The sequence below is a fragment of the Carassius gibelio genome, chromosome B25, assembly GCF_023724105.1.
Source record: "Carassius gibelio isolate Cgi1373 ecotype wild population from Czech Republic chromosome B25, carGib1.2-hapl.c, whole genome shotgun sequence".
Lineage (NCBI taxonomy): Eukaryota > Metazoa > Chordata > Actinopteri > Cypriniformes > Cyprinidae > Carassius > Carassius gibelio.
In genome coordinates this window covers 10757809-10771561 of record NC_068420.1, presented here as the reverse complement: position 1 = coordinate 10771561, position 13753 = coordinate 10757809, and the positions used below count along the sequence as shown (strand labels likewise).

The window sequence follows — 13753 nt, the reverse complement described above, 5'->3', positions numbered from 1 at the left end:
GGAGCGAAACGATAACTCTTCGGTTTATGGCATGGATAACGGACATCATAATCTGTTCATTCATTAACAAAACAGATTAAATAAAACATATTTGTTTGTCATCGCTCCTGGCAAAGGAACACTTTTAGGGAGATGGTTGGCATCAGATGGCTGGATCTAAGTATTAGCTCGATGCACGTGACCTGAAAATGACTGGCTTGTGTTATAGCAGATGTCCTCATAGGCAAGTGACAAACAAGAGAGCTGTAATAAAGCAGGAAGCTATCATTAATACAAAACATTAGGGATCAATATTTTTCTTGCCGATAATTATTTTTCATGTTATGCATGTCAAACGATATTAAAGTAAATATAAAATAAAACACTAAAATTATTACTGAAAATATATGTTATAAATTAAATTCTACCATTTTGTTTAAATGGAAAACAAGTGAATTTAATAACTGTCACTCACAGTTTTGAATATAGACTTTATAGTGCACGTTCCACACTTTAATTTTTATAATTCATGACTGAAAACATTTTGTAACATGATATTGATGTACCATTTACATGGTAATGCAATGTCTGATTTTAAAATAGGTTTTAAAGGATGAATTTTGAGATTTTAGGTTTTTTAGTTGATAAATAATTTCTGATGATTTCTAAAATGTGATAGAGAAAAAGGCAACGAAAAAATGTCTTTTTTTTTTTTAAACAAAGGTCAAAACTCTTGTTATAATTTAGATTTTTGAGGGTGCACTCTTGTTATAAATTAATCTATTACTTTTCCTACAAATTTTTTTTACAAAAAACATTGGTAAAATATATTTTTGGGAGTCTTAGACCTTTCCAACGATATATAGTTTGTCAAGATTAGATTCGATTTCATTGTAATATAGTGAAGTTAATGTAGGCATCCCGTATACGGGACGGGGTGATAGTTAAAGGGTTAAGCAGCATAACATTATAATGGACAGTAACAAGACAAGATAAAATCATAACGTTTTGAGAATCAAGTAATATTTTGAGACTTTTGAATCCATTCTCAAAATACTTCAATCTCACAATGATTCTGGTAAACCTACATTTATTCATTTTCAGTATTATTTATTTTTGACGGCATTTAGTGGCACTAAAATGCTATCAGTTAATATGGAACCCATATATCATCCAACAGAAAATAATTACGTCATACAATATACTGTATGTTAGATCAAATATTGCAAGTTTGAATCTGGCTTGTAACATTCCAAATCCAATTCCAAATGTCACAATATCATATTATACCTTTATATTACACTGTTACAAACAAATAACCCCAAAAAACTGCAAAGCAAATGCAAATCATATCAAAGTAATGGAATAAATACTGTCAGATCCCATTATTCATACCTACAGTAGTTTATACTGTACCAAGCTATCATCAATGAGAATTCAAACTAAAGTATACTAGACTATCTACGCTAGTCTAGGCCTACACTTCAGTCTGAGTCACACTAACAAAAAAATGTAAGTACAACCGCATTATCAAGCGATCTGGATACTCCATTTTTCATATTATGAAGAATTACCCAATAAACTGCCAAGGAAACCATTTTTGCTCCAAACATCCTGAATCCACAGGTTGAATCATAAAACGGAAGAGGTGGTGGGTAACCTGATTGAAGTCATTCGTCTCTAGAGATGGGCTGATTGCTAACGGCTTGTCAAAGATCTGTGCTGATCATCCATCATCACACAGTCACTGTCGTCGCTACTGAACTCATAACTGCAACTGTTATTATAGCAATTGTCCCAGGCATGCACCTTTGAGTATATATTGTTATAGAAGAGCATAATCACCATATATTTGTTACAACGACAGAAGAACGTCGATACGAATTAGGGGTATGGATTTTAGCACAATAGATAGAATTTAGCCAAATAAGAAAGAAGCAGGAAAAAAATAACATTTTGTATATATGGAAACAGAGCGAGCGCATCAGACTCGACATAATCAACTTTCACACGGACTGTTTCGCTAATGAAGCATGGAATCGTCGGAAATGAGAACATGTCAGCTGTGAAGACGGTCAGTCAGAGAAGCAGATCCGCTGCTTTGGTCATAGCTGACATCAGCAGATAATGAACTGGTTCAGGACTCTAGTGGCAGTAATTAAACTGAGAGAAACACGTATTAAAAGACCGACTTCTGTCCTGCTGGAAACTGTAATTGAGCTTCAGTTTGAGGCGTCACACGTCTAGCTGTGAAAATGCGATATTTTAGCGTTTCAACACTTAGTTGTGGTGTGCAGCGTCTTTTTCCTGGCAGACGCTGACCCTCTGGAAAGAATCCTGGTGCTAACAAAGCTTATTCCGGCTCTAATGTAATTCTATGGAGTGTGCAAAGACAACCAAAATGGATGGTTAAAGCACAAGCCAAAAGGCTTAGAGTAATAAAATCATGCTCTTTATTAAGGTTTTTCACCTTCACTGATACCACTCACTGACTATTTGACATCTGTGTGGACACACTGAAAATTTAAGAAGACACTGAGAAATAATGGAAAGGCAGCACTCGTCCTTCAACGTTATTCCTTCAACAGTCTGGTTGGAGGTGTGTTCAAAAATGAATTATTATTATATTATTTATTAATTAATTATTTATTTTATTGTTGTTAACATTTTAATTCATTATTATTCATTGTATTAAACATCTACAATTAATTAAATCCCAAACAGCTTAAATTACACTTTCCATAATTCTGTCGATATTTACAGCCTTAGCCATCAAAAAATGCTGTGTGTTTAGAATATCAGTTTATTTATGTTTTATATTATTTTGATCAATTATTATTTCTATTATTTGCTTATTAATAGTGGTTTATATTATTAATAATAATTATTTAATATATTATTTTCATTGTTATTAATTAGTGCTGTCAAAAGATTAATCGCGATTTGTTTACATTATATATGCATGCATGCGGTGTATATTCATTAAGTATATATAAATACACATACAATATATTTCAGAAAAATAGGTTGACCTTTAAAATAATTATGTCATGTAATTAATCTGATAATGGATTGACAGGCCTAGTTAATACACAATAATATTGTGCCAACCTTGTCTTAAAGCATATCAATATTTCACGGCAATGTCATTTTTTTTTATACCTAAAGTCTTTTATGTTGCAAATCATATTAATGGCAGCTTTAACAATGTAAAGAGCTCTCCCTTTGTTCTCAGTCATTTGAACAGAACATGGCTGTGAATCAAAGACTCCTGCTGTTGTCATTGCATGCTTTTTTTTTTTTTTTATGCAGTTCTCCTCTTGAGGGTGAACAGATGGGTTTTGCAGTGATGCTTCAAACATTTTGAGAGGATCAGATTGACTGGTCTGGGTTTTCAGATGCGAGTTATCGAACAAAACCACCCCAGATTTCTTAAGAGGCACTGAGAAACCTGCTATAATAATAACACCCAGACCACAGGGGAAAACACTATGCCTACTCCATTAAAACTTGGCTTTGGTTCCCCAGTTACACACAACCTTTCAACTGACAGGTGCCAAAACATCCCCACAAAGTAGTCAATTAAAGCATGAATCCAGTTTAGATCTGTTCAACTAATTGCTGAACCCAGTCACTGCGGCTCTGAGGCCACAAAAAGGCCTTTGAAAATCAAACGGAGCAGTTCATCACTGTCATTCTGTTAATACACTCACTCTTTCCACTCCGGTTGAAAAAAAGTAGAACAGTTCCCATGGTAACATAGCACAGCAGGCTCCTGTTGACTAGCGGGAGCATCACTGTAGGGGCATTGAGGAGAGATGCCTCATCCTCAGCAAGCCACAAGTGTGTCTGGCCATACGCCATAGCCCCAGCTCAAAGCCAAAAGGACAATGGAGGTTTTATGAATGAAAAAGCATAGGCTCTTTACCTCTGTGTATTAAGCCTATGGGCCAGAGCCGTGCATGTCTACGTGCCCGAATAAAACTAATCTGGTGTAATTCTAGCTTTTAGAAATGTATTTATCTTCTAATTCTAGCTTTAGAAAATCTAATCTGCCTTTTTGATACTGTGCTGTTTCGAGAAAGGGACGTCGTGCCTGGAGTTATTTAGCTCACATAATCAACGCTCAACTTGTTTGCACAAATGAAATCATTTTTTGGTTAAACGCTCTTCTGGTCCTCAGGCAAAGGCTACTGATATATTGCAACACTTTTCATTAGTAGAGTAGTGAATGGGGTTGGAAGCACTGTATTAATGTACCACTAGAAATGTCGTTACTTGAGTGTCATTTTGAGGAGGGATGGGGATGGGTCAAAGGTCAGGGATATTAGGAATAGATACAACAATTGATACGTCAGCAGACGGCCAACAATATTGACTTTGCTACTCTCATGGACGTCGACTGGAAATCAGTTGCATCTTATTATTACACAGATCTATAGAATACTTGCTTTTGATTGGTTAGCTGCATTGTTCAGCAGTCAATCATGAATGAATACATTTCTAATGTTAAGTATAACACTGTATAACTGACCGCTTATCAGGAAAACCTATGTTTTCTACTGGCTGCGTGCTGATGTTCTGTCTCTCCGCTGTTTCTACATGTAAGATAATAATATAATTCAATAGCTCAAAAATTGTATTTCCATGTATTCACTTGTTTGGTAAATGGATGCTTTTGACATTTCCAGGGTTATGAGAAGTGAAAGTCATCTCATTGGGTGGGTAAAGTTTTATAATTGTGAATGGAAACCATGTGTTCTCTTTTAGCCGGTGAAAAAGACAAAATCCTCAACAGTGCTTTTATGACTTTTCTACAGAGGGAATTATGGTGGTCAAAAGAAAGCAAGACGTCACATTTGCCATGACTCGTTCAGCCCTTGTGTTGGAAACACCCACACAGCAGCATTAAAGAGTTTAGTGACTATGCCATTTAACACAAGGTATAGTGTGTAAAATACATTTAATAAAGAATTAAAAAAATATAAAAGACTTCAATTTATGATGTGATATAACTGTGGATATGAATCATCACAAGACCCCTTCTAATGTTTTTTTTGACCCAGTTAACACTTCTTGGTTCCTGGAAGATTTAAAGAATGTTGGTTTATGGTTAAAAAAATTATTTTGAATTAAAATCTTGGCTTGTTTTGGCTTTCAAAAAGAAGAACAGCAGTAAACTGTAATTGAAGTTGCTATGTGAACCAAACATTTTTGCAGTTGAATAAATAATTTAACTGAACAAATTGTTCTTCTAGAGTATTTTCATGCACAATCTTTGTTCACCTGGTGCACTAGTGCTTTTGCAGTTGAACTGAGTCCGTTTGACGTTCTGTCATTAGTGTGAACGTGTTTTAGGTACACTTTGCAAAGAATATGAAAGCAATCCATTCTAAATCATGGAAGTGTCAGCACCCCCCCCCCCCCCCCCCCCAGAACTGTGACATTCTGAGTGCAACAAAAACCTAAAAAGGTAGTTCACCCAAAAATGTTATAGCACCCAAAAACATGTGCACATGCGTTGATCTGTACGTAAACAGTGCAGTGCATGCATGTTCTGTGTCAGCAACACCACACGCATATGTTGTTTACATTTAGATCATAGCATGTGCATGCATCATGATACTCTCAAAAATGGCACCGGTGTGAAGCGGAGGTGGTGAATTGTTGAATAAAGTCGTTATTTTTGTTTTCTTTGCACACACACAACGTATTCCTGTAGATTCTCAAAATTACAGTTGAACTACTGATGACACATGGACTATTTTAACGATGTTCTTCCTATGTTTCTGTGCCTTGAAGGTGGTAGTACCCTTGCTATCTATGGAGGGTCAGAGAGCTCTCGAAATTCATAAAGATATCTTAATTTGTGTTTGTGTTCACAGGTTTATAACGACATGAGGATGAGTAATTAACTACCCCTTTATAGTATCCCTCGCTAGTACTCACTGCTGATACTCATGCTTAGTGGTTTAGACTAAGAAATGAAAAATAATGTGAAAAGGGACGTGGGACATAACACAAATTCAACCAAACAACCACTTTAAAGACAGTCTGACATTTCTCCCTTTACCACGACCGACTTCTTTTCCAGCCCGACTCGAAGACTGACAACTAGCGGAGCCAATAGAATTCTAGTTCGGGCTGTAAAGGAGAATTTCATTGGTTGGCCCTACTGAACGAATTCGCCCCCTTCCCTGAACGAATCAAAGTTTTGACCGTCATTTAGTTGTCAATGAAACCAATAAACAAAACATTTCGTTCATGGTATCGAAGTGGATGAACAAAATACCGTATTATGTTTGTGAGCGATTTTTAACGAACCGGGAATAGACGGGTGATTATTTATTAATTTGCGAATCGGTACAACAGAAAGGGAAGGATTTATTTATAAATTAATTTTTACTAAAAAGGACTCTAGTCACTGAGATCAATCAAATCCTCCAAATTCCTTCACCTCGGCTATTTTTCCATATTCCCTCCGCCGCTTGCGAGTACGCAAAATCCCTGAAAATGAATAATATATATATATATATATATATATATATATATATATATATATATATATATATATATATATATATATATATATATATATCCGAGCAGCGAACACAGATCGCTCAGCACTGCAGCACTGATGCCGCGAACAGACGTCACACGCTGTTTACACAAGTGCCTCACACTGATGTAGAGCTACCTGCATCTGGTTTTTGTCTGAGAGCGAGGTTCTGCTCTGTCTGTTCGTTTCTGTTGTTTTGCTCGCAAACAGCCACGGGGAACAAAACATATAGCAGACAAAACAAACACACACACGCTCTTTCTTTAATCTAGATGCTTCATTAACAGAACGTATTCATAAGAGGGCCTGTTTATATTCCGCATTGCGTTTAACAATTAGAACCTCCAAACAATATAGTTCTACTGAAATGATTCGATTTTTTTTTTAATTCAAATTCAAACGCACGGTTTAAGATATGAAACCTAAGCAAACGAAGCCAACATTTTTGGAAAGGTTTGGAACCTGGACACTCAAACAGGTTGTCAACAAAATAACCCAATATATATATATATAATATCTCACCATCTATGGCAAATATGGACGGCACCAGAAGCAATGTAATCCCGACAGATATCAGACACCTGGTCCACACTCCGTCCAAGTCAACACATTTTCGGCACAAGGACAAGCCTATCCATTCCGACATGGCTTGGGTTCTAGCGTTGCCATTCCTGCTACCGGAGCCCAAAATGTAGAAATTGTTACGCGCATTTCTTGGGGCCATCTGGCTAGAGATAAATTAAGCAATAGGCCGAAAGGTCCCGAAAAAGACATTTGATCTATCCTTTCCAGTTCCTTAAACTGAGGTCTTCTCTCCACTGTTTTTCTGCTCTATGTCAGCATTGAAACTTTAAAGGCGATGCGTCTGTAAAGCGCATTCAGAAGCAGCCGTGACCGCCACATCAATCACGCGCGCGTTACAGGACCAGCTTGTCTCGCGCGCTTCATCAAACGCATCTTCCGCACAGGAATCCAGCAGCGTCGATCCTAAAATCCCGTTTTATATCAATGATGCTGCGACGAGAAGTCGGCTGCTTTTGATTGGGAAAAAATACCGTGTCTCCAAGCCAGCGTTTGGAGGCGATCTGGCGATAAGGCGCGTTATTATAAAGACTGATGCATGAGAGGAAGACGACCTCTGCTGGGTTTGCGTGAGGATGACTGGTCCCCATGCATACAGAAACAAAAACCTAGATCTGTCCCTCGACATCATACATCATGTTACTATGGGGTCATTCTATGAAATTCTTTATAACAGTACACATTTTATTAAATTTTTTGCTATGCCAGAAATCGGTATATTAAAAATCATGTGGCTCATCTGAAGTTAATGTTATCTTTTATGTTCCTATACATTCAAACAAAAGAAAGTTTAAAAAATAATTTAGTTATTTAGTTAATTAATTTAGATAATTTAAATAATTTAGTTTAATTATTGTGTTTGAGACAAAATTTGCGATCTTAAAGTCGATGCGATCTTAAAATGATCATTTTTCAGTGATTTCTCATTATATATAGTTAAACAGTGCAGTTAAATGCTATAAATATAGAAGTAAACCATAAACTGAGTGGAACTGCAGCATGAATTGACCTGAAATAAATAGTGATAAGTGATATTTACTTGCTCCTTAAAGTGATTTTCAAATAAATATCCGGGTATTAAAATAAGTGTACTTATCAGAGAGGTTTTAGCAGAATGAATGTCCTTTGTGTGGTCATATGGTAAGTGTCTGTTACATAACAAACCGGAAGCATCAATATCAGACGTCATAAAGATAACATCCACATGATGGCGCAATTTCGTCAAATTAAGTCCAATTCGCTTTTTTTTTTGGTATTTGTCAAGTACGGTTTTATAATACCATATCATTTGTCATTAATTTTTAAATATCAAAAATAAATATATAAAAAATGAATAAATAAATAAATAATTATATATATTTGACAACAAAATATATACATTGTGCAGAAAACAAAACCCTTGTATTTTGTGCGATAAGAATTAAAATGAAAATATCTAGAAACAAATATCCATCAAGTTTGAAACTGTTCTCAAATAAGAGTTGGGGAAAAAAAACGACAAACAAACAATGTGTGCCCGCAGCAATATATATTTTAATTCAAAGTGAATTTTGACAATACACCATCATTTCTTTAATTTGACACTCACCAACAGTCACCAGGAAAACCCGCTTTTTGTGACAAAGTACATAAGGCTTGGTCACATATAAATCACTGAGAACTAGAGAGAAATACGACCGCAAACTGTAAGAGACATTACATCCAAAAAAATTAAAGGAAAAATTAAAACAAAAAAGCTTTCCCAGTCCTCATATAGTGAATATTGCACAGTGCAGTGGCTACATGGCAAACTAATATAGCATTGAAATCAAAAGCAAACAGAAATCAGAAAGCCACAAAAAAAGTACAAATATAAAAACAGTAACAGCTCAGATTTAGTAAATCAAGTCTGTTTGCTCTTAAGTCTAAATATTACCGATAACTTGCAGTGAGATTTAACTTTTACTAAAATATAATCTGCAGAAGGAGTTCAAAACAGATCTAAAGCAATCCAACCCAAATCTTACGGCAAGTGTAACACAGTAGCATATATGACAAATACAAGGACCCTGAATGAACTGTACAAGAAACTTCTAAAAGAAAAACACGAATCGCAGAACACAAACTAAAATAAAATCGGTTTGGTTTGGGAGTTTCAAAGACATTTCAGCTTTAGTTTGCAGATCCCTCAGTCCAGATTCTCTCTCATTATGGGTTTGGTAGACCTTGTTAGAATGAAAACATCTCTGAAATGTTTACTAGCAGTGAATTAATGCAATGAGTTCATATAATGTGCGCATAAATAGCGATTTAGTACTCGTCTCTAGTGCTACATGCTAAATAGAAGGACATAACGTGAAAAACCACACCCCTTTTTGGACTGTATCTTCATGAAGTTGGCTCCGCTAAAGCAATAAACTGATAACAAAGGGCAATGTTCATTCTCCTTGACAAATGGTGGCTTACATTCACAGTGTATCATGTATATCTCCCCAAATACGAGAAAACCGTGTCTTGGGTGTTTAGCCAGCATAACAATAATCATAACAATCCCTGATATCATTTCATTATTGTTTTTGTCGTTGGTCATAAAAATAGAGATTAATCAAGCATGATTGGATTTCCTTTCCACAATTTTGAGAAACAAACCTCTGTTTTTATACCTTAAAGGTGTTTACTGCAATGCATGACTATCAAGTTACACTTGCTATTTGTTATCAGGATAGCAACATCCGACAGGACGTCTACTTTTAAGCAACTGGTCTGTAACAGCACTTCAGTTACGACTCTCAAACACTGCAGTTAGGCTTTCACTCCTCGGTCACGCCGACCTAGGAGTCATGAAAGAGAGGAATAGGCTGGCAGGCAGTGTTTGCAAAAGGGATATAAAGGTCTGAAGCACATTTCAAAGGCACTAAACGCAGTGTCGCTCGCTTTAAAGAGCGGGGACCGGTGTGAGAACCAACACACCCATATAATAATGAGAACGGATGCCCTAGGTATTTAGAGCAGTCCGCTTTAAAACAAGCAAAATGTTGCATTTTGTATAGTTTTTTTTTTTCTTCATTTCTAAACACATTACTATACCTGATACAATTTCATGTGTGTATTTCATGTACAATTACAATAATAACAGGGGAAATTAAATAAAAAACAAAATTCGAAGCACTTATAGTTACTGAGATGAAACGCCCAAATTAGACTTTTGCCCAAACCCGAAAATTTGGCTAGCTTATCGAAAGTATCAAGTGCTAATAGCATTACTGAAATTAATAGTCTGAAATGGGTCGTTGAATATAGAATTTATATTGATACTTCAAACAAAAAGTTAAATCTATCCTGCAAGCTATGCTTTAACAAAATGCAAATATACGTACTAAGATAGATATACATCAATATGCATCTAATACGTAAGATTAGCCCCAAGATAACAACAGATAAAACACTGATGCAAACGAAACGTAAAACAACATAAACCCACACACAAAAAAACCCCAAAATCTCCATTACTTGCAATACAGTAGTTACAATGACACTTCAAAAAAAAAAAAAGAAAGCAAAACAGAGAGAGGCATTAAAATGCTTCTGATGCCAGTCAGTACGGTAAAACCCAAAAACAAACAAAAACGGAAAAGAAAAAAAAAATCATCTCACTTCTATTTCAAGGTAATTAGACGTATATAAAAATAAGAAGGCTAAGAACAAAGTTAATCATCTAATTTCACAGCTATTATGAAGTGGCGATCAGTATATAGCAGCTTATCTATGATACATTCAAGAATAAATGAAAAAGTCATAACTTGCCCGAAAAAGCTAAACATCAACCTCAACATTTTTACATAGATTTTTCTGTTAAATACGGCCTCAGCTACACTACGTTCGAGGTCTATGCTAAAACAGTAGCTACTCTGCTTAAGAAATTAATTACTGTCTTTGGTGTAGCGAAAGCATAATGAAAGGATGCATCTATAATGGAAAAACTCAAATCTAATAATAAAAAATCAAATTCACACAGAAAAAAAAGCTATTTCTCCCTGACGGAATGTTTGAAATCAAAACAGCCAGCGTCAAAAAAGCAATTAAATGGTCTTTTTCACATGCATCTATGAAGAAAATTGCACACGATCAACTCTCGTCTTATAAAGCACTGAATACGCCAGCAATGACAGACTTTACAGTTGGATACTCAATACTGAATAATTCTGCACAAAGCAAACATGAAACCATACAATATCATCAACGAGCTATCTGCTGATAGAAATCCAACACCGATAACACTTCGAACTCTAAAAATAACATAGAATCGATGGAAAGGAAACGAAAACCCCCCCCGAAAACTATGGATTGTATTGCAGTTTCATTAAACAGTGTAAATACTATTAGAGTAGAAACAGATTATCAAATATGAAAGTACTCAAACGTTTCTATACATCGTTCATCGGCCTCTGCTACGGCCAAGCACGTTATCCTCGAAGAATCAAACTAAGCGCAATACATCCACCTGTAAATACCACGCGTAAAGGACTGTTTCGTTTCCGAATAATGCGCAAATCATTTAAGGCGTTAAAACATTTAGCCTGTTCTAAAGGGCAAATCATGAACCTAATCTTGGCGCGAATAGCGAGATTTTATTGACATGAGACCCATTAAGCTGTGTTTGGATCGACACCCAATCGGCTTTCCGAAACAAAAACCTCCCGTTGCAACCCCAAGAGATGAAGTAGAAATGACACCGGTGTAGAGATAAAGTCAGTCAACGAACGCGCTAATGCACCAAGCACGAAAAACCAAATATCTACGTTATGAAACAGCCCTAATATAAAAATCACAAAGAACGATTGAAAGTTTTTCAAGTGCTGCAGTCCAGTACATGCGTGAATGCATGTGGGACTCGGGGTAACTTGCAACAACATGTATTTTAAGGCACTGTTTATCGAACCCCAATGGATTCAATGCAGCAAGTCACACAACACATACACAGAGGGCGAAAATAGTGATGGTTTGCAGGCATTCCCCCCCCTTTTTAAAGTCCAACATTGGTTTTTGCCCATGCAGAGACATGCAGCGTGACAGAACCTTTTCAACACCGGTCTAAAGGGGAGTTAACACTTAGGAGCTACGGGAAAATATGGACAGGTAACACCAGGTTACCAGAAGGGGGACTCGCACACACACACTGGAGACAGCGATGGCTTGAACGAGAGTCTAATACACACGTCAAAAGGCAAAATCGAAAAATAGCAAAGGGAAATCCCTCCGCAAAAGGTCTCGCAACTAGGGATTTATCAAATGTGCAAAAACACATTAAAAGTAAGTTTTTCCATTTTGTGTCAACTTGCTCACTTACGCATTAGTTTGTTTTATTTTCCATGATATCTATAAAGCTCGATTTGCATCATCATCACTGCTGTCAAACTTCATAAGAAAAGAAAGATGTGGTGGCTCAGTGCCGGCTTCGTGCGCGCAGCTGCTGCGGGCTCCAGCTCAGATGTATGGGTACTGACTGAGTTTGTTGGGGCTGAGGGGGAAGCCTGCGTAGACGGGTGACGCCACATAGGAGTGTGGGTGAAAGAGGGCTTTGAACTGGCCCTGCGGGAGCAGGGTGGGGGAGGGCAGCAGCCTGTGGTTGATGCCTACGCTGATGCCCTGGTGGTGCACCAGACTGTAGGCGGGCTGCAAGACGGGCCGAGGGGCCGGCGGTGGGCACGGCGAAGGTAAAAGGTGGGCCATAGGCGCGGAAGGCGGATAGGAGAGGAGGGCGGGAGGTGGCGGGTGACCGGCCGAGTGTGTGGGGCTGCCGTGGGGAAGTGGGAAGGTGGGGCCGTGCACTGTGGGCGGGATGAAGGCCTGTGGCCGGCGTGGCTGCCGGTAGTTGCCGTTCCACTCCTTGTGGCATGACCCGTAATGCTGGACCTGAGCGGGAGGAAACAAAATGTCATTTTCGTTCCAACAATTTAAAGGATGCCACCCCCATGTCATCCAAGATGTTAATGTCTTTCTTCATTAAAAAAAAAAATAATCACGTATTTTGAGGAAAATATTCCAGGTTTTTTCTCCATATAGTGTACTTCAGGCTCTACACGATCCCAGCTGAGGAATAAGGGTCTTATGTACTGAAACAATCAATCTTTTTTTTTTAAATGTATATAAACTTTTAAACCAGAAATAATACGGTAGGACAAAAAACTCCATCTCATTTTCTCCTCCAACTTTAAAATTATACAAGATCATTGTTTTACCTTTTTTGGTAAAGTGCAGTTGACTTCCTTTGTACATTCGCTTTGTAAACACTGGGTCTGTATTTCCACCAACGTCCCGCATGACCTTTTCAACATGACTATGTAAAGCGAGAGGTCGAGCTAGTGCAAGACGAGCATTTGTGGTTAAAAGGTATAGTATAGTATATATCATTATTTATATAATTTTATTTTTAGAAAATAACAATGATCTTTTCGCTACATAGGACATTTATTCCTCAACTGGGTTCATGCAGAGCCCTTTCAAGCTGCACTGAAACTGCAATTTGGACCTTCAACCCACTGATCCCCATTGAAGTCCACTATAATGGAGAAAAATCCTGGAATGTTTTCCTCTAAAACCTTAATTTCTTTTTAACTTTTCAAAAAATTATTTTTCTCTTATTTTAATAGACAA

General features: G+C 37.0%; 2 protein-coding genes across 7 annotated transcripts in view; both read right to left on the bottom strand.

Annotated features, from left to right (window-relative positions):
- kiaa1549la (KIAA1549-like a) overlaps nucleotides 1-7643 on the bottom strand; it is a 50584-nt gene extending 42941 nt beyond the window's left edge. For 5 of the 6 annotated variants that reach the window (XM_052598230.1, XM_052598233.1, XM_052598232.1 and 2 more), the window contains exon 1: nucleotides 7061-7643. In XM_052598230.1, coding sequence (XP_052454190.1) covers nucleotides 7061-7262 — 202 coding nt within the window. In that variant the 5' untranslated portion in view covers nucleotides 7263-7643. The remainder of the gene's footprint in view (nucleotides 1-7060) is intronic. The other variant, XM_052598234.1, reaches the window with a different exon arrangement.
- Nucleotides 7644-8631: 988 nt separating this feature from the next.
- Nucleotides 8632-13753, bottom strand: part of hipk3a (homeodomain interacting protein kinase 3a) — a 41733-nt gene continuing 36611 nt past the window's right edge. Inside the window, exon 16 of the mRNA XM_052597090.1 lies at nucleotides 8632-13012. Coding sequence (XP_052453050.1) covers nucleotides 12584-13012 — 429 coding nt within the window. The 3' untranslated portion in view covers nucleotides 8632-12583. The remainder of the gene's footprint in view (nucleotides 13013-13753) is intronic.